Raw genomic sequence first — 26,750 nt, forward strand, 5'->3', positions numbered from 1 at the left:
TCAATAGGATGAGAGACTGGAAGGGTTTAAAAGTTCTACAAGAAATGATCTAAGGTACAGAGGTAAGGTGGAAAAGTTAGTACAGGCAGAAGAACGCAAGAGCGCATTTCAGCACCACGGCCAGTTACGATGACTGAAGTTGCCCTTTAGCTGATGTCTTCACAAGCACAGATTAAAGATCCTCAAGCATGTCTAGTAAAAAGAAAAACATATCAAAACAACCGTGGCTCTCAAAACTGTAAAATGTGTTTCTAGCTTATAAAACCACTTAACATTATAACAGAGAGTTCGTTTAAGGTGTTTTGATGATCTTAAAGAAGCACTATAACGAGATTCTATAGATTGCTTAAGAACAGATAAAAAGGTTGTTTTTACAATCCCTTAACTATTATACATATCACACACTACAATATAGCAACAACAATAACAAGAATAATAAAAAAAAATCAAATATAAAATCACTCTGAACACTTGATAGATCATAAATTGTAAAAAGATTAAAGAAGGTGATTGAAACATAATCGCTTTCGACATGTGTAAATAAAGGAGGCTAAAGTAGGCTTACCTGATCTCAGTCAATTAGAAACTGAAACAATTAATAGCATGGATATACTTAAATTCAATCGTTTTTCAGTCCGAAACGGCACAGATGCCACCATGCCAACAACAGCCTAATTGTGAGAGCGACAACTTGCTTGTAATTGCATGTAAAACTAAAAATATGTTCGGTATATATGAACTGAAATTAATTTCTAAATAAACAATTAATGTGCCCTTCTATCTGTTTAAAATAGAAAAGGTAGATCACAACGCGCGCACACACACACACACACACACACACACACACACACACACACACACACACACACACACACACATATATATATCGGCTTTGTTCGATGTCAAAAATGGAAGGAACAGTTGTTAACTTCTAAAAAAATTAACTGTAAATAAAGACTCTCACCTGACCATCACAATCATCAAAGTTCAGTCTCTCCCTTTGCGCATGCGTGAGTGTCTGTGTTCCACTGGTGTCCAGACTAATGATGCTCTTACTGCAAGGTCTGGCGTATTTCAGATCACTCTTTCTGGAGTCAGTGGTTCTGCAAACCTCATAATTGTACACGTGCTGTAAAGTTCCTGTGCCGCCTACGTCTGCGTAAAGAGGCGGATAATACGGAATAACTGGAAGATTCGCTCCAGATTTATAAAACATCCGCTCGCGTCTCCATCTGTAGCATTTGACTGACAGTATGGCAATGATAGACACGATAAAGAGAAATGAAACCACAGCCAAGGCCAAGACTAGATAGAAAGTCAGGTTGTCGTTGTATTCCTTGTCGTGCGTAAAGTCAGTGAACTCCGAGAGCACTTCAGGGAAGCTGTCCGCCACCGCCACGTTAACATTGACTGTAGCTGATCGAGAGGGCTGCCCGTTGTCCTCCACTACAACAGTGAGTCTTTGTTTGACAGCATCTTTATCTGTCACTTGGCGTACAGTTCTTATTTCTCCATTCTGTAAGCCCACTTCAAACAGCGCCCTGTCTGTGGCTTTCTGCAGTTTATATGAGAGCCAGGCGTTCTGACCAGAGTCCACATCAACAGCCACCACTTTAGTCACCAGATAACCCACATCTGCCGAACGAGGCACTATTTCAGCCACCACAGAGACACCTGACTGGACCGGGTACAGAACCTGAGGCGCGTTGTCATTCTGGTCCTGAATGATTATTTTCACGCTCGCGTTGCTGCTGAGAGGAGGAGAGCCTCCGTCCTGCGCTTTTACGCGGAACTGGAAATCTTTGATCTGCTCGTAATCGAAAGATCGCACTGCATGTATGACTCCACTATCAGCACTAACGGACACTAACGAGGAGACGGGCACTCCGTTAACCGACGAGTCCTCCAGTATGTAAGACACACGGGCGTTCTGGTTAAAATCTGCGTCTCTGGCTCTGACTGTGAATATGGAAAGACCCGGTGTGTTGTTTTCTTGAACAGAAGCCTCATATGAGCTCTTCTCAAAGACTGGCGCGTTATCATTGACATCTGATATCTGTAAGGAGAGAGTGACGCTGCTGGAGAGAGAGGGCACGCCCTCATCAGCGCACGTCACACTGATGTTATACTCAGTCTCTCGCTCTCGATCTAAATCACTGTCTGTCACTAAACTAAAGAAATTAGTAGTGGTCGTCCTTAAGGCAAATGGATAATTCTCATTAATAAAACATTGCACTTTGCCATTTTCATTAGAATCGACGTCTTGCGTGTTGATAACAGTAACAACAGTGTCAGGCTTAGAATCCTCTGATAACATAGCTGACTTTGACATTATATTGATTACCGGTTTGTTATCATTGACATCTAAAACGTCGATAATTACTTTACTTGAATCTGTTAGACCACCACGATCACTCGCTCTAACATTTATCTGAAAATGTCTGGCTTTTTCATAATCAATATCACCAATTATTCTCAATTCGCCAGTGTGTCTGTTTATTTCAAACATTTCAGGCACACCGTCGTGAGTATTGGTAACTGAATAAATAATTTCACCGTTTGTGCTCTGATCCGCATCAGAGGCTTCAACTCTTATGACAACTGTCCCTTTCGGCGAATTCTCTACGACAGTGGCTTTGTATGCAGAATGGGTGAAAACAGGCGCATTGTCATTAACATCAAGTACTTTTATACGAATCTGTGTGGTTCCAGACAGATGTGGATCGCCTCCATCTACCGCTGTCAAAACTAAAGCAATATCTTCCTGTTTCTCTCGATCTAGAGGCTTTTGTAAGACCATCTCAACTATTTTTCTACCATCTGCCTGACTGTGCAGCTTTAATGAAAAATGATCGCTCAATGAAAGCATGTAGCTTTGAATGGCATTGGTCCCGACATCTTGGTCGACGGCTTGTTCTATATCAAATTTGGCCCCGTTTACAGCAGATTCACTTATTTCAAAATAGGTATCTGGCTTGTTGAAATAAGGAGCATTGTCATTTATATCGGTTATCTCGACAGTGACATGGTAAAATTCTATTGGATTTTCCAAAATAATCTGAAAATGTAGCGCGCAAGGCGTTGTCTGTCCGCATAGCGCCTCTCGGTCTATTCTCTCTTTGATAAGGAGGACTCCTCTTTCTTTATTCAGCTCGATGTATTCAGCGCTGTCTCCTGTATAAATACGCGCTTTACCCGATTTCAGTCTCTTTAAATCTAAACCCAAATCCTGCGCTATGTTCCCGACTAAAGAGCCTTTCGCCATTTCTTCAGGAATGGAGTAACTGACCTGTCCGAGAGCTGAACTGAGAGAGAGAAACCAAATAAACAGCAGTACTTGCCGCGCCATTGTTCTGTCGACCATTTTGCAGAAGACCACAGGATGAAGAATAAGACAGAAAGCAAATAAATCAGTCCAAAAAGCTGTAGGAAATCATGTATTTGTCCAAAGTGAAAAGAACAAGAAAAGTCAATAAATCCAGGAAATGGTTTTTAAATAGAGTATCTCCGTGATTCGCCTTCTCTCTCCTCTTCAGACTGCGCTCTCAGCTTCTCTCTCTCTCTCTAATAATATGGAGATGATGGGGGTGGAACTGCAGCAGATCTGCTCTATAAACTGACATATTGACCAACAGCGGCACTATGAGTCCAGTCTGATGAACTACAGAACATGTAAAATTACTAAATCTTTATCTCAGTGTCAAACATGTTTGAGAAAAGTTCTTAAGTATAAAAGTTCTTAAGTATAAAACAAAAAAATGTCAATAACAACAAATATCTATAATACAAGGATTTTATGAGTTTGTGTTAATAGAGATGGAAGAGGAAAAAATAAATTTCGTGTTTTCACGAGGCCATATCAGTATGAACACTGATCAAGTCAGAGAGGGAGAAATACCTAAAAAACAATTATACACATAAGAAATATCTAATCAGAAATTAAATGGTATATAGATAAACTTTTGAACAGGAGGACAGACCAAAAAATATGTTGAAAATCTCAAAAGGATTGTGTACTGTAAAGAGATGCAGAAGAATATATGAAGTAAATGACCGCGCCGCCGCGATTCAGGACCATGGCCAGGGAAGCAAGTGCAAACGCAGAATAGAGTTTCTCACTTCTTCACAAAAACAAGTGAAAATCACGCAAGGATTTTTTAAAAATGCAAATAACGAACTGTAACGAACTTGCAAATAATGCAACAGGTTAATAATGTTAACATTTGTAAATTGACATTTAAGTGGCAACGTGCAAAATCCTGCATGACAGCTGAAGATAAATAAAAACGGAATAAATAGCAACCCTCCACTTAACGCATCAAAGAAAGAAATAAAAGAAAAGAAAATCATTCGGAAGCTGAAAAATAAGCAGTCATTTTTTTATTTATTTCATGGCTGTAAATGCCAATGAACTACATACGTCCAACACGTCGAAAAACACCAGACGAGAATAAATATTTTAATTACACCCCTGCACTAAAAGAAAAACTAAAAATTGATCAGACAATAATAAAAACGGATGAAAATAAATAGCAGATGATTCGTGTCATTTCTTACTAAAATTACTTAAACACTTCTTAAAATTACAGAGACACTTCATTTCAGAAAACCAGTCAGCAACCATGTCAACAGTTCAAGCAAAAAAATTGAATCTTAAGAAATGTTTTAAAATATCACAAATTAATCATAAAAATAAATCTCACCTGATCACCACAATCATCAAAGGTCAGTTTCTCCCTTTGCGCATGTGTGAGAGTCTGTGTTCCACTGGTGTCCAGACTAATGATGCTCTCACTGCAAGGTCTGACGTATTTCAGATCACTCTTTCTGGAGTCAGTGGTTCTGCAAACCTCATAATTGTACACGTGCTGTAAAGTTCCTGTGCCGCCTACGTCTGCGTAAAGAGGCGGATAATACGGAATAACTGGAAGATTCGCTCCAGATTTATAAAACATCCGCTCGCGTCTCCATCTGTAGCATTTGACTGACAGTATGGCAATGATAGACACGATAAAGAGAAATGAAACCACAGCCAAGGCCAAGACTAGATAGAAAGTCAGGTTGTCGTTGTATTCCTTGTCGTGCGTAAAGTCAGTGAACTCCGAGAGCACTTCAGGGAAGCTGTCCGCCACCGCCACGTTAACATTGACTGTAGCTGATCGAGAGGGCTGCCCGTTGTCCTCCACTACAACAGTGAGTCTTTGTTTGACAGCATCTTTATCAGTCACTTGGCGTACAGTTCTTATTTCTCCATTCTGTAAGCCCACTTCAAACAGCGCCCTGTCTGTGGCTTTCTGCAGTTTATATGAGAGCCAGGCGTTCTGACCAGAGTCCACATCAACAGCCACCACTTTAGTCACCAGATAACCCACATCTGCCGAACGAGGCACTATTTCAGCCACCACAGAAACACCTGACTGGACCGGGTACAGAACCTGAGGCGCGTTGTCATTCTGGTCCTGAATGATTATTTTCACGCTCGCGTTGCTGCTGAGAGGAGGAGAGCCTCCGTCCTGCGCTTTTACGCGGAACTGGAAATCTTTGATCTGCTCATAATCGAAAGATCGCACTGCATGTATGACTCCACTATCAGCACTAACGGACACTAAGGAGGAGACGGGCACTCCGTTAACCGACGAGTCCTCCAGTATGTAAGACACACGGGCGTTCTGGTTAAAATCTGCGTCTCTGGCTCTGACTGTGAATATGGAAAGACCCGGTGTGTTGTTTTCTTGAACAGAAGCCTCATATGAGCTCTTCTCAAAGACGGGCGCGTTATCATTGACATCTGATATCTGTAAGGAGAGAGTGACGCTGCTGGAGAGAGAGGGCACGCCCTCATCAGCGCACGTCACACTGATGTTATACTCAGACTCTCGCTCTCGGTCTAAATCACTGTCTGTCACTAAACTGAAGAAATTATTCCCAGTTGACTTTAGCATAAAAGGAATGTCTTTATCAATTGTGCAAGTAATCTTTCCATTTTCGCCGGTGTCGAGGTCTTGGACAGTTAGTATTGCCACAACAGTTCCATGTTTAGAATCTTCAGATACACTATTTGTTCTCGACATTATGTTTATTGCAGGTGTGTTATCATTAACGTCAGTGACGTCGAGAATTACTTTGCAAGAATCTGAATGTCCACCTTGGTCTTTTGCTTGAACATCAATTTGATAAACTTTGTTTTTTTCATAATCCACTTCACCAACTAATACCACGACTCCAGTGGTTTCGTCTACCTTAAACAAATCATATGCACCGTCAGAAGATATATAAAATGTAACTATTCCATTAGAGCCCAGATCTGCATCAGAAGCACTGACTGTGGTTAAAACAGTGCCCGTTGGTGCATTCTCTGCTATACTCGCTCTATATTCTGCCTGACTGCAAACGGGTTCATTATCGTTGGCGTCCAAAACTGAAATTTGTATCTGCATTGTTCCTGCCAAATGAGGATCTCCACCATCTTTTGCTGTCAGTAAAAGTGTGATATGGTCTTGCTTCTCTCTGTCTAGTGGCTTCTGCAATATCATTTCGACCGCTTTTCCACCATCAGGTTGATTGTTCAGTTTTAAAGTAAAAAAATCGTTCGTACTAAGAGTGTATTCTTGAAGATTATTACGGCCAACATCTAGATCATTCGCTCTCTCCAAGACAAACCGAGCCCCTGTTTTTGCCATTTCATTTATGTCAAACTTAATTTCGTTGTTTTTAAAGACTGGCGCATTATCGTTGATATCTGTAATCTCTACTGTGATCGAATAAAATTCCATCGGGTTTTCCAGAATAATCTGTAAATGCAGCGCGCAAGGCGTTGTCTGTCCGCATAGCGCCTCTCGGTCTATTCTCTCTTTGATAAGGAGGACTCCTCTTTCTTTATTCAGCTCGATGTATTCAGCGCTGTCTCCTGTATAAATACGCGCTTTACCCGATCTCAGTCTCTTTAAATCTAAACCCAAATCCTGCGCTATGTTCCCGACTAAAGAGCCTTTCGCCATTTCTTCAGGAATGGAGTAACTGACCTGCCCGAGAGCTGAACTGAGAGAGAGAAACCAAATAAACAGCAGTACTTGCCGCGCCATTGTTCTGTCCGACATTTTGCAGAAGACCACGGGATGAAGAATAAGACAGAAAGCAAATAAATCAGTCCAAAATACTGGAGGAAATCATGTATATATCCGAAGTGAAAAGAACAAGAAAAGTCTGTAAATCCAAGTGAACAATATTAAATACAGTATCTCCGTGATTCGCCTTCTCTCTCCTCTTCAGACTGCGCTCTCAGCTTCTGTCTCTCTCTCTCTAATAATATGGAGATGATGGGGGTGGAACTGCAGCAGATCTGCTCTATAAACTGACATATTGACCAACAGCGGCACTATGAGTCCAGTCTGATGAACTACAGAAAATTTAAAATTACTAAACATTTATCCTCAATGTAAGACATGTCTGAGAAAAGCAATGTACTGAACAAAGATCTGAAGTATAAAACCAGCAAATGTCTATCACAATACAAATATCTATAAAACAAAATACAAATATCTATAAAACACAAGGATTGTAGTAGTTTTTAAAAATAAAAATGAAAAGAAAAGACTGAAAAAAATAAAAAAAATATTTTTCAATCAGTGTTTTGATCAGACCTGTGTCCACTGATCAGAGAGACAGAGAGAAATATCTAATACGCATAAAACATATCTAAAAACAAATGAATGTATAGTTTAACATTGAAGAGGAGGACAGAAAGAAAAGCTGCTGAATTATTATTATTTTTTTTTTAAATATGGTCTGTGGTAATTAAAAGAGATGCATCAGAATAAATGGGGTAAATGACCGCTTCAATGCAATTCAGGACCATGGCCAGAGAAGCTGACTAGTGTTTCTCACTTCATGACAAAGACAAGCAAAAAGACAAGCAAAGCTGTGCAAGGGAAATGTTACAATGGTAAATAAAAAATTGAATATGTCACCGTAGGTTAATTAGGTTAAAGTGGACATTGAATCACAAGATTATAGCAGCAACAGTGTCTCATATTTTAATTTAATTAAAATGTACTTCCATTTAAGTTATCTAAAGAAATAACAACAACAACAACAATAATAATAATAATAATAATAATAATAATAATAAAGCCTTTATTTATTGGCTGTAAAAACAGGTTATGTAAGTATGGCGAGACTACTTTGGCAATATAACAGCAGAAAATATAAATCTGCAAAATTTGATCAAAATACAACATTATGTAATTATCAATCTCTTATATTAGCACAAACAATTAAATTCGCAAAACTAAGCAGCGACTCTGTCTGCAGTTCAAACAAAATGAAGACATAAATTATGAAAAAATAACGACCAATTTTAAATAATTCTCACCTGATCATCACATTCATCAAAGGTCAGTCTCTCCCTTTGCGCATGCGTGAGTGTCTGTGTTCCACTGGTGTCCAGACTAATGATGCTCTCACTGCAAGGTCTGACGTATTTCAGATCACTCTTTCTGGAGTCAGTGGTTCTGCAAACCTCATAATTGTACACGTGCTGTAAAGTTCCTGTGCCGCCTACGTCTGCGTAAAGAGGCGGATAATACGGAATAACTGGAAGATTCGCTCCAGATTTATAAAACATCTGCTCGCGCCTCCATCTGTAGCATTTGACTGACAGTATGGCAATGATAGACACGATAAAGAGAAATGAAACCACAGCCAAGGCCAAGACTAGATAGAAAGTCAGGTTGTCGTTGTATTCCTTGTCGTGCGTAAAGTCAGTGAACTCCGAGAGCACTTCAGGGAAGCTGTCCGCCACCGCCACGTTAACATTGACTGTAGCTGATCGAGAGGGCTGCCCGTTGTCCTCCACTACAACAGTGAGTCTTTGTTTGACAGCATCTTTATCTGTCACTTGGCGTACAGTTCTTATTTCTCCATTCTGTAAGCCCACTTCAAACAGCGCCCTGTCTGTGGCTTTCTGCAGTTTATATGAGAGCCAGGCGTTCTGACCAGAGTCCACATCAACAGCCACCACTTTAGTCACCAGATAACCCACATCTGCCGAACGAGGCACTATTTCAGCCACCACAGAAACACCTGACTGGACCGGGTACAGAACCTGAGGCGCGTTGTCATTCTGGTCCTGAATGATTATTTTCACGCTCGCGTTGCTGCTGAGAGGAGGAGAGCCTCCGTCCTGCGCCTTTACGCGGAACTGGAAATCTTTGATCTGCTCGTAATCGAAAGATCGCACTGCATGTATGACTCCACTATCAGCACTAACGGACACTAACGAGGAGACGGGCACTCCGTTAACCGACGAGTCCTCCAGTATGTAAGACACACGGGCGTTCTGGTTAAAATCTGCGTCTCTGGCTCTGACTGTGAATATGGAAAGACCCGGTGTGTTGTTTTCTTGAACAGAAGCCTCATATGAGCTCTTCTCAAAGACGGGCGCGTTATCATTGACATCTGATATCTGTAAGGAGAGAGTGACGCTGCTGGAGAGAGAGGGCACGCCCTCATCAGCGCACGTCACAGTGATGTTATACTCAGACTCTCGCTCTCGATCTAAATCACCATCTGTGACTAAACTGAAGAAGTTATTATTAGTGGATTTTAGCGTAAAAGGGATATTATCGTTAATGGAGCATTGAACCTTTCCATTCTCACCAGAATCGGAGTCTTGGACATTCAGCATTGTCACAACAGTGCCTGATTTTGAATTCTCGGAAAGAGTACTTGCCTTTGACATTATATTAATTACTGGTTTGTTGTCATTTACATCGATTATATCAACAATTACTTTGCAAGTATCAGAGTGGCGTCCAGGGTCTCGCGCTTGGACGTCAATTTGATAATGTTTAACTCTTTCATAATCAGTGTCGCCAGATAACCTTAACACTCCTTCATTTCTGTCAATTTCAAAGTGGTTAATGGTACCACCAGAAGATTTCGCAATATGATACTCTATTTTCCCATTTTGTCCCTGGTCAGCATCCGATGCTTTAACTGTAGTTAAAATGGTACCTTTTGGAGAGTTTTCGGCTATACTGGTCTTATAAACAGACAGAAAACAAACTGGAGCGTTATCATTTGCGTCCTCAACTGTGATTATAATCGGAATTGTTCCAGACATCTGTGGGTCTCCTCCGTCCACAGCAGTAAGTAACAGCGAAATGTGCTCCTTTTTTTCTCGGTCGAGAGGTTTTTGTAGTATCATTTCAACATTTTTGGAGCCATCTGGCAAATCTTGAATCTTTAAGATAAAATGTTCAGCGGGATGTAAGAAATAACTCTGCACGCCATTAAACCCAACGTCATCATCCACTGCTGTCTCTAAAACAAATTTAGATCCTGTCGGAGATGATTCGCTAATGTCAAATTTAATCTCTTTAACTGCAAAAACGGGAGCGTTATCATTTACGTCTATAATCTCAACTGTAACGCTATAAAACTCCATAGGATTTTCCAAGGTAATCTGTAAATGCAGCACGCAAGGCGTTGTCTGTCCGCATAGCGCCTCTCGGTCTATTCTCTCTTTGATAAGGAGGACTCCTCTTTCTTTATTCAGCTCGATGTATTCAGCGCTGTCTCCTGTATAAATACGCGCTTTACCCGATTTCAGTCTCTTTAAATCTAAACCCAAATCCTGCGCTATGTTCCCGACTAAAGAGCCTTTCGCCATTTCTTCAGGAATGGAGTAACTGACCTGCCCGAGAGCTGAACTGAGAGAGAGAAACCAAATAAACAGCAGTACTTGCCGCGCCATTGTTCTGTCCGACATTTTGCAGAAGACCACGGGATGAAGATTAAGACAGAAAGCAAATAAATCAGTCCAAAACGCTGGAGGAAATCATGTATTTGTCCAAAGTGAAAAGAACAAGAAAAGTCTGTAAATCCAAGAAAAGGATATTAAATACAGTATCTCCGTGATTCGCCTTCTCTCTCCTCTTCAGACTGCGCTCTCAGCTTCTGTCTCTCTCTCTCTCTAATAATATGGAGATGATGGGGGTGGAACTGCAGCAGATCTGCTCTATAAACTGACATATTGACCAACAGCGGCACTATGAGTCCAGTCTGATGAACTACAGAACATGTAAAATTAATAAACCTTTATCCTCAATGTCATATATATTTGAGAACAGTTATTTGGTATAAAAGTTCTTAAGTATAACACCAAAAATAACAACAAATATCAATAACAACAAATATCTATAGTACAAAGATTGTATGTGTTTGTGTTAATAAAGATAGAAGGGGAAAAAATACAAATCATGTTTTCATGAGGCCATATCAGTATGAACACTGATCAAGTCAGAGAGGGAGAAATACCTAAAAAAAAACAATTATACACATAAGAAATATCTCCTCAGAAATTAAATAGTGTATAGATAATCTTTTGAACAGGAGGACAGACCAAATGGATGTTGAAAATCTCAAAAAGATTGTGTGCTGTAAAGAGATGTAGAAGAATATATGAAGTAAATGACCGCGCCGCCGCGATTCAGGACCATGGCCAGGGAAGCAAGTGCAAACGCAGAATAGAGTTTCTCACTTCTTCATAAAAACAAGCGCAAGGATTTGTTTTTAATGGCAAATAACAAACTGTTCATGCAACAGGTTAATAATGTTAACATTTGTAAAATGACAGTTCAGTGGCAACGTGCCATATACTTCAACTGAAAATAAATAAAAACGGAATTAAAAGCAACTTCCACTTAACGTATCAATATATATATAAATATATATATACATGTATGTATATGTCATTCGGAAGCTGAAAAATAAGCAGTCATTTTCTTTCTTTCATGGCTGTACAGGCGAAAGAACTACATAATTACAACACGTCGAAAAATACAGGACGCCTAACAAGAGAAATAATTTTTGAATTACACAACTCAACTGCACTAAATGCTAAAATAAAAAGTCGATCATACTATAATAAACAGATGAAAATAAATAGCAGATGATTCGTGTCATGTCTTACTAAAATTATTTAAACTTAAAATTGCAGAGACACTTAATTTCAGAAAACCAGTTAGTGACCGTGTCAAAAACTCAAGCAAAATTGTTCAATCACGAGAAACGTTTTAAAATATCACATAAATGAGTTATAAAAATAATTCTCACCTGGTCACCACAATCATCAAAGGTCAGTTTCTCCCTTTGCGCATGCGTGAGTGTCTGTGTTCCACTGGTGTCCAGACTAATGATGCTCTCACTGCAAGGTCTGACGTATTTCAGATCACTCTTTCTGGAGTCAGTGGTTCTGCAAACCTCATAATTGTACACGTGCTGTAAAGTTCCTGTGCCGCCTACGTCTGCGTAAAGAGGCGGATAATACGGAATAACTGGAAGATTCGCTCCAGATTTATAAAACATCCGCTCGCGTCTCCATCTGTAGCATTTGACTGACAATATGGCAATAATAGACACGATAAAGAGAAATGAAACCACAGCCAAGGCCAAGACTAGATAGAAAGTCAGGTTGTCGTTGTATTCCTTGTCGTGCGTAAAGTCAGTGAACTCCGAGAGCACTTCAGGGAAGCTGTCCGCCACCGCCACGTTAACATTGACTGTAGCTGATCGAGAGGGCTGCCCGTTGTCCTCCACTACAACAGTGAGTCTTTGTTTGACAGCATCTTTATCTGTCACTTGGCGTACAGTTCTTATTTCTCCATTCTGTAAGCCCACTTCAAACAGCACCCTGTCTGTGGCTTTCTGCAGTTTATATGAGAGCCAGGCGTTCTGACCAGAGTCCACATCAACAGCCACCACTTTAGTCACCAGATAACCCACATCTGCCGAACGAGGCACTATTTCAGCCACCACAGAAACACCTGACTGGACCGGGTACAGAACCTGAGGCGCGTTGTCATTCTGGTCCTGAATGATTATTTTGACGCTCGCGTTGCTGCTGAGAGGAGGAGAGCCTCCGTCCTGCGCTTTTACGCGGAACTGGAAATCTTTGATCTGCTCGTAATCGAAAGATCGCACTGCATGTATGACTCCACTATCAGCACTAACGGACACTAACGAGGAGACGGGCACTCCGTTAACCGACGAGTCCTCCAGTATGTAAGACACACGGGCGTTCTGGTTAAAATCTGCGTCTCTGGCTCTGACTGTGAATATGGAAAGACCCGGTGTGTTGTTTTCTTGGACAGAAGCCTCATATGAGCTCTTCTCAAAGACGGGCGCGTTATCATTGACATCTGATATCTGTAAGGAGAGAGTGACGCTGCTGGAGAGAGAGGGCACGCCCTCATCAGCGCACGTCACACTGATGTTATACTCAGACTCTCGCTCTCGGTCTAAATCACTGTCTGTCACTAAACTGAAGAAATTATTATTAGTTGATTTTAGCGTGAAAGGAATGTTCTCAGTAATTGAACAATATATTTTACCGTTTTCACCAGCATCGGAGTCTTGCACGTTTATCATTGTTACAACAGTTCCAGAATTAGAGTTTTCTGATATGGTGGTTAATTTAGACATGATGTTGAGGAGCGGTTTATTGTCATTTATATCTATCACATCTACATCGATTTTACAAGAATCGGTCAGACCACCCTCATCGCTCGCCTGTGCATGAATTTGATAATGCCGAGCTTTTTCATAATCTATATTCCCTGTTACTCTCACCTCACCGTTTGTTTCGTTAATTTCAAACAGTTCCAGAACATTGTCGAGGGTATTTGTAATAGCATATTTTACTTTGCCGTTTGAGCCCTCGTCCAAATCTGAAGCGCTCACTATTGTAACAACTGTGCCTTTGAGGGCGTTTTCAGTGATACTCCCTTTATATATTTTATGCGTAAAAACAGGCGCGTTGTCGTTCACATCTAGAACCGTAATATGTATCTGCGCAGTACCAGACAATTGTGGATCACCTCCATCTATCGCTGTCAGAACCAGAGACAAATGCTCCTGCTTTTCACGATCGAGGGGTTTTTGAAGAACCATTTCTACAAGCTTACTACCATCTGCCTGATTTTGTAATTTCAAAGAAAAATTATCCGTAGGCTTTAGTACATATGTCTGCAAGCAATTTGTCCCGACATCTAAATCAATTGCTCTCTCTAAAACAAACACTGCCCCAGATACAGCTGACTCGCTGATTCTGAATCTCATCTCAGCCTGTTTAAAGAAAGGCGAATGGTCATTTATATCTGTAACTTCGACTGTAACGGAGTAAAATTCCATCGGGTTTTCCAGAATAATCTGTAAATGCAGCGCGCAAGGCGTTGTCTGTCCGCATAGCGCCTCTCGGTCTATTCTCTCTTTGATAAGGAGGACTCCTCTTTCTTTATTCAGCTCGATGTATTCAGCGCTGTCTCCTGTATAAATACGTGCTTTACCCGATCTCAGTCTCTTTAAATCTAAACCCAAATCCTGAGCTATGTTCCCGACTAAAGAGCCTTTCGCCATTTCTTCAGGAATGGAGTAACTGACCTGCCCGAGAGCTGAACTGAGAGAGAGAAGCCAAATAAACAGCAGTACTTGCCGCGCCATTGTTCTGTCGACCATTTTGCAGAAGACCACGGGATGAAGAAATAAGACAGAAAGCAAATAAATCAGTCCAAAATACAGGAGGAAATCATGTATATGTCCAAAGTGAAAACCACTGAATAAAAAAGTCTGTAATACAATCGAATTGTTTTAAATGCAGTATCTCCGTGATTCGCCTTCTCTCTCCTCTTCAGACTGCGCTCTCAGCTTCTGTCTGTCTCTCTCTCTAATAATATGGAGATGATGGGGGTGGAACTGCAGCAGATCTGCTCTATAAACTGACATATTGACCAACAGCGGCACTATGAGTCCAGTCTGATGAACTACAGAACATGTAAAATTAATAAATCTTTATCCTCAATTTCAGACATGTTTGAGAAAAGTTATTCAGTATGAAAGTTCTTAAGTATAACACCAAAAAATGTCCATAACAAGAAATATCTATAATACAAAGATTTTATGTGTTAATAATGATAAAAGGGAAAAAATAAATAAATACATTTCGTGTTTTCATAAAGCCATATCAGTATGAACACTGATCAAGTCAGAGACTGAGAAATTCCTAAAAAACAATTACAAGAAATGTCTAATCAGAAATGAAATAGTATAGATAAACTTTTGAACAGGAGGACACAAAAAGATGATGAAAATCTCAAAAAGATTGTGTGCTGTAAAGAGATGCAGAAGAATATATTAAGTAAATGACCGCGCCGCCGCGATTCAGGACCATGGCCAGGGAAGCAAGTGCAAACGCAGAATAGAGTTTCTCACTTCTTCACAAAAACAAGTGAAAATCACACAAGGATTTTTTTTAAGGGCAAATAACCAACTGTGCATGCAACAGGTTAATAATGTTAACATTTGTTAAATGACATTTCAGTGGCAACGTGCCATACTTCAACAGAAAATAAATAAAGACGGAATAAAAAGCAACTTCTACTTAACGTGTGTAAAAAAAAAAAAAAAAAAAAAGATATATATATATATATATATATATATATATATATATATATATATATATATATATATATATATATATATATATATATATATATATATATGAAAAGCCATGAAAGAAAGAAAATTACTGCTTATTTTTCAGCTCCCGAATGATATATATATATCATTCGGGAGCTGAAAAATAAGCAGTAATTTTCTTTCTTTCATGGCTGTACAGGCGAATGAACTACATAATTACAACACGTCGAAAAACACTAGACCTCTAACAAGAGAATAAATATTTGAATTACAACTGCACTAAATGCTAAAATAAAAAGTCGATCAGACTATAATAAACAGATGAAAATAAGTAGAAGACGATTCGTATAATTTCTTACTAAAATTATTTAAACACTTCTTAAAATTGCAGAGACACTTCATTTCAGAAAACCAGTCAGTGAGCGTGTCAAAAACTCAAGCAAAATTGTTCAATCACGAAAAACGTTTTAAAATATCACATAAATTTGTTATAAAAATAATTCTCACCTGGTCACCACAATCATCAAAGGTCAGTCTCTCCCTTTGCGCATGCGTGAGTGTCTGTGTTCCACTGTTGTCCAGACTAATGATGCTCTCACTGCAAGGTCTGACGTATTTCAGATCACTCTTTCTGGAGTCAGTGGTTCTGCAAACCTCATAATTGTACACGTGCTGTAAAGTTCCTGTGCCGCCTACGTCTGCGTAAAGAGGCGGATAATACGGAATAACTGGAAGATTCGCTCCAGATTTATAAAACATCCGCTCGCGCCTCCATCTGTAGCATTTGACTGACAGTATGGCAATGATAGACACGATAAAGAGAAATGAAACCACAGCCAAGGCCAAGACTAGATAGAAAGTCAGGTTGTCGTTGTATTCCTTGTCGTGCGTAAAGTCAGTGAACTCCGAGAGCACTTCAGGGAAGCTGTCCGCCACCGCCACGTTAACATTGACTGTAGCTGATCGAGAGGGCTGCCCGTTGTCCTCCACTACAACAGTGAGTCTTTGTTTGACAGCATCTTTATCTGTCACTTGGCGTACAGTTCTTATTTCTCCATTCTGTAAGCCCACTTCAAACAGCGCCCTGTCTGTGGCTTTCTGCAGTTTATATGAGAGCCAGGCGTTCTGACCAGAGTCCACATCAACAGCCACCACTTTAGTCACCAGATAACCCACATCTGCCGAACGAGGCACTATTTCAGCCACCACAGAAACACCTGACTGGACCGGGTACAGAACCTGAGGCGCGTTGTCATTCTGGTCCTGAATGATTATTTTCACGCTCGCGTTGCTGCTGAGAGGAGGAGAGCCTCCGTCCTGCGCCTTTACGCGGAACTGGAAATCTTTGATCTGCTCGTAATCGAAAGATCGCACTGCATGTATGACTCCACTATCAGCACTAACGGACACTAACGAGGAGACGGGCACTCCGTTAACCGACGAGTCCTCCAGTATGTAAGACACACGGGCGTTCTGGTTAAAATCTGCGTCTCTGGCTCTGACTGTGAATATGGAAAGACCCGGTGTGTTGTTTTCTTGAACAGAAGCCTCATATGAGCTCCTCTCAAAGACGGGCGCGTTATCATTGACATCTGATATCTGTAAGGAGAGAGTGACGCAGCTGGAGAGAGAGGGCACGCCCTCATCAGCGCACGTCACACTGATGTTATACTCAGACTCTCGCTCTCGGTCTAAATCACTGTCTGTCACTAAACTTAAGAAATTATTATTGGTGGATTTCAGAGAAAATGGGATGTTTTCACTAATAGAACACTGAACTTTCCCGTTTTCTCCCGAATCAAGATCCTGAATATTTATCATTGTAACTACCGTCTCAGGCGGTGAATTTTCAGCAATCACGTTTGTTTTGGACATAATATTGATCACTGGTTTATTATCATTGATATCAACCACATCAACTATGATCTCACAAGAATCACTAAAACCTCCGAGATCACTCGCTTGTACACGGATTTCAAAGTGTTGAGCTTGTTCATAGTCAGCTAGACCTATGAGTCTTACTTTACCATCAGTCTCGTTTATTTCAAATATGTCCCGTACTTTATCTAGAGTGTTTGTTATAGTATAGCTTATTTCACCATTTATTCCTTGATCTAGATCCGATGCACTAACTGTCGCTACAATTGTTCCTTTTGGTGAATTTTCAGTTACAGTGGCTTTATAAACTGATTGTGTGAAAACAGGAGAGTTATCGTTGGCATCTAAAACAATAATATTTATTTGTATATTACCAGACATTTGTGGATCTCCCCCATCAATGGCTGTTAACGTTAAAGTAATAAGCTCCTGATTTTCACGGTCTAAGGGCTTTTGTAAAATAATTTCTATATTTTGTCCAGCCCCTGCCTGGCTTTTGAACTTCAGGACAAAATTATCTGTTGGTTTTAACGAATAGGTCTGAAGACCATTAATCCCAACGTCAAAATCTCTGGCACGCTCTATCGTGAATTTTGTACCAATCGACGCAGATTCACTAATTTTAAAAGTCATCTCAGCTTTTTCAAAAAACGGTGCATTGTCATTAATATCAAACACCTCAACATTAACACTGTAAAACTCCATCGGGTTTTCTAGAATAATCTGTAAATGCAGCGCGCAAGGCGTTGTCTGTCCGCATAGCGCCTCTCGGTCTATTCTCTCTTTGATAAGGAGGACTCCTCTTTCTTTATTCAGCTCGATGTATTCAGCGCTGTCTCCTGTATAAATACGCGCTTTACCCGATTTCAGTCTCTTTAAATCTAAACCCAAATCCTGCGCTATGTTCCCGACTAAAGAGCCTTTCGCCATTTCTTCAGGAATGGAGTAACTGACCTGCCCGAGAGCTGAACTGAGAGAGAGAAACCAAATAAACAGCAGTACTTGCCGCGCCATTGTTCTGTCCGACATTTTGCAGAAGACCACGGGATGAAGATTAAGACAAAAAGCAAATAAATCAGTCCAAAATGCTGGAGGAAATCATGTATATGTCCAAAGTGAAAAGAACAAGAAAAGTCTGTAAATCCAAGTGAACAATATTAAATACAGTATCTCCGCGTTGCGCCTTCTCTCTCCTCTTCAGACTGCGCTCTCAGCTTCTGTCTCTCTCTCTCTCTCTAATAATATGGAGATGATGGGGGTGGAACTGCAGCAGATCTGCTCTATAAACTGACATATTGACCAACAGCGGCACTATGAGTCCAGTCTGATGAACTACAGAACATGTAAAATTACTAAACCTTTGCCAGACATGTTTGAGAAAAGTTATTTAGTATAAAAGTTCTTAAGTATAAAACCAAACAAATGGCCATGACAATACAAATATCTGTAAAATAAAATTATTGTATAAGTTTGTGTAAATAAATAAGAAAAACACTAAGCAAACAAGAATTGATTCATTAGTTGCAATATTTTGATCAGAGGCACAGGGATAAATATCTTAAACTCAACTATAGGCATAATACATATCTAGATACGACTGAAATGGTGTAGTTTAACTTTCAAAAGGAGGACAGACCGATAACTAGATGAAAATCTAAAATAGACGGTCTGCTGTAAAGAAATGCAACAGAATACATGAGGTGACCGCGCCTCGCTGGATTTCAGGACCATGGGCAGGGAAACTGACTGGAGATTTCACTCCATGACAAAGACAAGCAAAAGTTGTTTTCGTGCAAAGCAAAAGCAGTGGTAGGTATAGTATAGTGTGCTATATATTTTAGGACTAAAAGTGAAAATAAAACTTAATTTAAAGATGGCAAGGATACATATAAAGTAACTATATCACTTAACGCATCAAAGCATAAATAAATGAATAAATACATGAATGAGTAAATAAATAAAAACGTATTTTTGTTCTTGTCTGTACAAAAAGTGATGACGAGTACATGTCGAATTACACAAGGCCCATAAGAAGAAATGATTTGAGCAATGTAGAAAATATAAAACTACAAAAGCTGACCAAAATATACTACAAGATAAAAATAAAATAAAATGAACATTACAATAGCAGAGACGATTATTCTCAGAAAACTATTTAGCAACTGCATTAACAGTTCAAACAATAATGAAGTCATCAAAATATCACATAAATTAGTTATTAAATAATTCTCACCTGATCACTACAATCATCAAAGGTCAGTCTCTCCCCTTGCGCATGCGTGAGAGTCTGTGTTCCACTGGTGTCCAGACTAATGATGCTCTCACTGCAAGGTCTGACGTATTTCAGATCACTCTTTCTGGAGTCAGTGGTTCTGCAAACCTCATAATTGTACACGTGCTGTAAAGTTCCTGTGCCGCCTACGTCTGCGTAAAGAGGCGGATAATACGGAATAACTGGAAGATTCGCTCCAGATTTATAAAACATCCGCTCGCGTCTCCATCTGTAGCATTTGACTGACAGTATGGCAATGATAGACACGATAAAGAGAAATGAAACCACAGCCAAGGCCAAGACTAGATAGAAAGTCAGGTTGTCGTTGTATTCCTTGTCGTGCGTAAAGTCAGTGAACTCCGAGAGCACTTCAGGGAAGCTGTCCGCCACCGCCACGTTAACATTGACTGTAGCTGATCGAGAGGGCTGCCCGTTGTCCTCCACTACAACAGTGAGTCTTTGTTTGACAGCATCTTTATCAGTCACTTGGCGTACAGTTCTTATTTCTCCATTCTGTAAGCCCACTTCAAACAGCGCCCTGTCTGTGGCTTTCTGCAGTTTATATGAGAGCCAGGCGTTCTGACCAGAGTCCACATCAACAGCCACCACTTTAGTCACTAGATAACCCACATCTGCCGAACGAGGCACTATTTCAGCCACCACAGAAACACCTGACTGGACCGGGTACAGAACCTGAGGCGCGTTGTCATTCTGGTCCTGAATGATTATTTTCACGCTCGCGTTGCTGCTGAGAGGAGGAGAGCCTCCGTCCTGCGCTTTTACGCGGAACTGGAAATCTTTGATCTGCTCGTAATCGAAAGATCGCACTGCATGTATGACTCCACTATCAGCACTAACGGACACTAACGAGGAGACGGGCACTCCGTTAACCGACGAGTCCTCCAGTATGTAAGACACACGGGCGTTCTGATTAAAATCTGCGTCTCTGGCTCTGACTGTGAATATGGAAAGACCCGGTGTGTTGTTTTCTTGAACAGAAGCCTCATATGAGCTCTTCTCAAAGACGGGCGCGTTATCATTGACATCTGATATCTGTAAGGAGAGAGTGACGCTGCTGGAGAGAGAGGGCACGCCCTCATCAGCGCACGTCACACTGATGTTATACTCAGACTCTCGCTCTCGATCTAAATCACTGTCTGTCACTAAACTGAAGAAATTATTATTGGTGGATTTCAGAGAAAATGGAATATTTTCACTAATAGAACACTGAACTTTCCCGTTTCCTTCCGAATCAAGATCCTGAATATTTATCATTGTAACCACGGTTTCAGGCGCGGAATTTTCAGCAATCACGTTTGTTTTGGACATTATATTAATCACTGGCTTATTATCATTGATATCAATGACATCAACTACGATTTTACATGAATCAGTCAAACCTCCGTGATCACTCGCTTGAACGCGTAACTCATAGCGTCGATTTGTTTCATAATCAACTAGACCTATCAATCTTACTTTACCATCAGTCTCGTTTATTTCAAATTTACTACGGACATCATTAGTGTTTGTTATTGTATAGATTATTTCACTGTTTACTCCTTGGTCTTGGTCTGACGCACTAACTGTCGCTACAATTGTTCCTTTTGGGGAATTTTCAGTGACAGTGGCTTTATAAACTGATTGTATGAAAACAGGAGAGTTATCGTTCGCATCTAAAACAATAATATTTATTTGTATATTACCAGACATTTGTGGATCTCCTCCGTCAATGGCTGTTAACGTTAAAGACATATGCTCCTGCTTTTCGCGGTCTAGAGGCTTTTGTAAAGTCATTTCGATATGATGGTCTCCTCCAGGCTGAATCTTGAATTTCAGTGCAAAATTATCTGTTGGTTTTAACGAGTAGATCTGAAGACCATTAATTCCAACGTCAAAATCCCTGGCAGGTTCTATCGTGAATTTTGCGCCAATCGACGCAGTTTCACTGATTCTAAAACTCATCTCAGTTTTTTCAAAAAATGGTGCATTGTCATTAATATCAAGCACCTCAACATTAACACTGTAAAACTCCATTGGGTTTTCTAGAATAATCTGTAAATGCAGCGCGCAAGGCGTTGTCTGTCCGCATAGCGCCTCTCGGTCTATTCTCTCTTTGATAAGGAGGACTCCTCTTTCTTTATTCAGCTCGATGTATTCAGCGCTGTCTCCTGTATAAATACGCGCTTTACCCGATTTCAGTCTCTTTAAATCTAAACCCAAATCCTGCGCTATGTTCCCGACTAAAGAGCCTTTCGCCATTTCTTCAGGAATGGAGTAACTGACCTGCCCGAGAGCTGAACTGAGAGAGAGAAACCAAATAAACAGCAGTACTTGCCGCGCCATTGTTCTGTCCGACATTTTGCAGAAGACCACGGGATGAAGATTAAGGCAGAAAACAACCAAATCAGTCCAAAACGCTGGATTAAATCATGTATATGTCCAAAGTGAAAAGAACAAGAAAAGTCTATAAATCCAGGAAAGGTTTTTTAAATACAGTATCTCCGCGTTGCGCCTTCTCTCTCCTCTTCAGACTGCGCTCTCAGCTTCTCTCTCTCTCTCTCTCTCTCTCTTTCTCTAATAATATGGAGATGATGGGGGTGGAACTGCAGCAGATCTGCTCTATAAACTGACATATTGACCAACAGCGGCACTATGAGTCCAGTCTGGTGAACTACAGAAAAATTAAAATGGATAAACTTTTATCTCAGTGTCAGATATATCCGAGAAAAGCAGTTTACTAAACAAAGTTCTAAAGTATAAAAACGTCCATATCAATAAATGTCAATGAGATAAAAAGATTGTATGAGTTTGTGTAAATAAAGATTGAAGGGAGAAAAAATAAATAAATACATTTCGAGTTTGCTCAAAGTTTTGCTGAGGCCATATCAATATGTGAGCACTGAACAGACAGACATGGAGAAATACCTTAAATACAATTATACACATAATAAATATCTAGGCTAATCAGTGATAAATTAGTATATCGTTTAACTTTTGAATAGGAGGAGAGAACAATAAGATGATGAAAAACACAAAAATAGTATTAGCTGTAAAGAGATGCAGAAGAATATATGATATAAATTACCGCGTAGCCGCGATTCAGGACCATGGCCAGGGAAGCAAGTGCAAACGCTGAATAGAGTTTCTCACTTCTTCACAAAAACAAGTGAAAATCACGCAGGGAATGTTTTTAAAATGGAAAAAAAAATTGACTGTGAATGACACATGTAATAATGTTAACAATTGTTAACAGACATTTCATTGGCAGCGTGCCATATACTGCAGGACTTCAGCTGAAAATAAAATGTAAAACTAAACGAATAAAAAATTTATAAGAAAGCAAGTTCCACTTAACATAAAAATAATAATAATAAAAAAAGTATATATATTTATAAGCTGAAAAAATTTAGCACTAATTTCCTTTCATGGCCGTACAGGAAAGATGAACAACATACAACAAAACAATATAGTTGAACAGACTATAATAAAAACGGATGAAAGTACAACAGCAGATGTTTGGTTCCATTTTCTGCTAAAATATTTTACACATTTCTTAAAATTGTAGATACTTCATTTCAGAAAACCAGTCAGCGACCGTGTCAACAGTTCAAGCAAAAATGTTCAATAATAGGAAACGTTTTAAAATAGCGCAAAAATAAGTTTTTAAATAATGCTCACCTGATCATTACAATCATCAAAGGTCAGTCTCTCCCCTTGCGCATGCGTGACTGTCTGTGTTCCACTGGTGTCCAGACTAATGATGCTCTCACTGCAAGGTCTGACATATTTCAGATCACTCTTTCTGGAGTCAGTGGTTCTGCAAACCTCATAATTGTACACGTGCTGTAAAGTTCCTGTGCCGCCTACGTCTGCGTAAAGAGGCGGATAATACGGAATAACTGGAAGATTCGCTCCAGATTTATAAAACATCCGCTCGCGTCTCCATCTGTAGCATTTGACTGACAGAATGGCAATGATAGACACGATAAAGAGAAATGAAACCACAGCCAAGGCCAAGACTAGATAGAAAGTCAGGTTGTCGTTGTATTCCTTGTCGTGCGTAAAGTCAGTGAACTCCGAGAGCACTTCAGGGAAGCTGTCCGCCACCGCCACGTTAACATTGACTGTAGCTGATCGAGAGGGCTGCCCGTTGTCCTCCACTACAACAGTGAGTCTTTGTTTGACAGCATCTTTATCTGTCACTTGGCGTACAGTTCTTATTTCTCCATTCTGTAAGCCCACTTCAAACAGCGCCCTGTCTGTGGCTTTCTGCAGTTTATATGAGAGCCAGGCGTTCTGACCAGAGTCCACATCAACAGCCACCACTTTAGTCACCAGATAACCCACATCTGCCGAACGAGGCACTATTTCAGCCACCACAGAAACACCTGACTGGACCGGGTACAGAACCTGAGGCGCGTTGTCATTCTGGTCCTGAATGATTATTTTCACGCTCGCGTTGCTGCTGAGAGGAGGAGAGCCTCCGTCCTGCGCTTTTACGCGGAACTGGAAATCTTTGATCTGCTCGTAATCGAAAGATCGCACTGCATGTATGACTCCACTATCAGCACTAACGGACACTAACGAGGAGACGGGCACTCCGTTAACCGACGAGTCCTCCAGTATGTAAGACACACGGGCGTTCTGGTTAAAATCTGCGTCTCTGGCTCTGACTGTGAATATGGAAAGACCCGGTGTGTTGTTTTCTTGAACAGAAGCCTCATATGAGCTCTTCTCAAAGACGGGCGCGTTATCATTGACATCTGATATCTGTAAGGAGAGAGTGACGCTGCTGGAGAGAGAGGGCACGCCCTCATCAGCGCACGTCACAGTGATGTTATACTCAGTCTCTCGCTCTCGGTCTAAATCACCATCTGTGACTAAACTGAAGAAGTTGTTATTTGTTGATTTTAGCGTAAAAGGGATATTATCGTTAATGGAGCATTGAACCTTTCCATTCTCACCAGAATCGGAGTCTTGGACATTCAGCATAGTCACAACAGTGCCTGATTTTGAATTCTCGGAAAGAGTACTTGCCTTTGACATTATATTAATTACTGGATTGTTGTCATTTACATCGATTATATCAACAATTACTTTGCAAGTATCAGAATGGCGTCCAGGGTCTCGCGCTTGGACGTCAATTTGATAATGTTTAACTCTTTCATAATCAGTGTCGCCAGATAACCTTAACACTCCCTCATTTCTGTCAATTTCAAAGTGGTTAATGGTACCACCAGAAGATTTCGCAATATGATACTCTATTTTTCCATTTTGTCCCTGGTCAGCATCCGATGCTTTAACTGTAGCTAAAATGGTACCTTTTGGAGAGTTTTCTGCAATGCTGGTCTTATAAACAGACAGAAAACAAACTGGAGCGTTATCATTTGCGTCCTCAACTGTGATTATAATCGGAATTGTTCCAGACATCTGTGGGTCTCCTCCGTCCACAGCAGTAAGTAACAGCGAAATATGTTCCTGTTTTTCTCGATCTAGAGGTTTTTGTAGTATCATTTCAACATTTTTGGAGCCATCTGGCATATCTTGAATCTTTAAGATAAAATGTTCAGCGGGATGTAAGAAATAACTCTGTACACCATTAAACCCAACGTCATCATCCACTGCTGTCTCTAAAACAAATTTAGCTCCTGTCAGAGATGATTCGCTAATGTCAAATTTAATTTCTTTAACTGCAAAAACGGGAGCGTTATCATTTACGTCTAAAATCTCAACTGTAACGCTATAAAACTCCATAGGATTTTCCAAGGTAATCTGTAAATGCAGCGCGCAAGGCGTTGTCTGTCCGCATAGCGCCTCTCGGTCTATTCTCTCTTTGATAAGGAGGACTCCTCTTTCTTTATTCAGCTCGATGTATTCAGCGCTGTCTCCTGTATAAATACGCGCTTTACCCGATCTCAGTCTCTTTAAATCTAAACCCAAATCCTGCGCTATGTTCCCGACTAAAGAGCCTTTCGCCATTTCTTCAGGAATGGAGTAACTGACCTGCCCGAGAGCTGAACTGAGAGAGAGAAACCAAATAAACAGCAGTACTTGCCGCGCCATTGTTCTGTCCGACATTTTGCAGAAGATCTCAGATTAAAGATGAAGGCAGAAAGCAAATAAATCAGTCCAAAATACAGGAGGAAATCATGTATATGTCCAAAGAAAAGAACAAGAAAAGTCTGTAAATCCAGGAAAGGGATTTTAAATACAGTATCTCCGCGTTGTGCCTTCTCTCTCCTCTTCAGACTGCGCTCTCAGCTTCTCTCTCTCTCTCTCTCTCTAATAATATGGAGATGATGGGGGTGGAACTGCAGCAGATCTGCTCTATAAACTGACATATTGACCAACAGCGGCACTATGAGTCCAGTCTGATGAACTACAGAAAAATTAAAATGGATAAACTTTTATCTCAGTGTCAGATATATCTGAGAAAAGCAGTTTACTAAACAAAGTTCTAAAGTATAAAAACGTCCATATCAATAAATGTCAATGAGATAAAAAGATTGTTTGAGTTTTTGTAAATAAAGATTGAAAGGAGAAAAAATAAATAAATACATTTCGAGTTTGCTCAAAGTTTTGCTGAGGCCATATCAATATGTGAGCACTGAACAGACAGGTATGGAAAAATATTTAAATACAATTATACACATAATACATATCTAATCAGTGATAAAATAGTATATCGTTTAACTTTTGACAGGAGGACAGAACAATAAGATGCTAAAAATCTCAAAAAGACGGTCTGCTGTAAAGAGATGAAGAATAATACATCATGTTGTAAATGACCGCGACTCCGCGATTCAGGACCATGACCAGGGAAGCGAATGCAAACGCTGAATACAGTTTCTCACTTCTTGACAAAAACAAATGAAAAAGGAAAATTTAAGAAATGACAAACGACGAACTGCGAATGCCACAGTATAATAATGTTAACAATTGTTAACTGACATTTCAGTGGCAGCGTGCCATATACCGCAGTACAACTGAAAATAAAATGTAAAATTAAACGAATAAAAAAGGAATAAAAAAGCAAGTTCCACTTAAAGAAAAAAAGACAGAAAATAATTTATAAGCGGAAAAATTAAGGAGTCATTGTCTTTCATGCCTGTACAGAAAATAT

General features: G+C 40.1%; 3 protein-coding genes and 1 pseudogene across 11 annotated transcripts in view; all 4 read right to left on the reverse strand.

Annotated features, from left to right (window-relative positions):
- The window catches only part of LOC308700560 (protocadherin gamma-A1-like), a gene marked incomplete at its 5' end in the record, with an annotated part of 176,556 nt that overhangs the window by 56,375 nt on the left and 93,431 nt on the right, over positions 1-26,750 (reverse strand). The window lies entirely within an intron of this gene.
- On the reverse strand, positions 1,113-3,364 carry LOC308701236 (protocadherin gamma-A5-like; the record flags this gene model as incomplete). The annotated part of the gene is given in 2 exon segments (XM_081383435.1): positions 1,113-1,144; positions 1,147-3,364. Coding segments are annotated over 2 exon segments (2,250 nt in total).
- On the reverse strand, positions 4,852-7,097 carry LOC308701237 (protocadherin gamma-A5-like; annotated as a pseudogene). The gene has a single exon. The product of its transcript is annotated as a protocadherin gamma-A5-like (transcript).
- LOC308701238 (uncharacterized protein) lies at positions 7,635-25,705 on the reverse strand (the record flags this gene model as incomplete). The annotated part of the gene is made up of 6 exons (XM_081383436.1): positions 7,635-7,649; positions 8,372-9,750; positions 12,129-13,517; positions 16,050-17,396; positions 19,654-21,000; positions 23,371-25,705. 6 exons carry the CDS (start codon positions 25,703-25,705, stop codon positions 7,635-7,637), a joined length of 7,812 nt encoding a protein of 2,603 aa, XP_081239562.1.

Source organism: Scardinius erythrophthalmus (assembly GCF_964197995.2).
Source record: "Scardinius erythrophthalmus genome assembly, chromosome: 13".
In the NCBI taxonomy this organism is placed as follows: Eukaryota; Metazoa; Chordata; class Actinopteri; order Cypriniformes; family Leuciscidae; genus Scardinius; species Scardinius erythrophthalmus.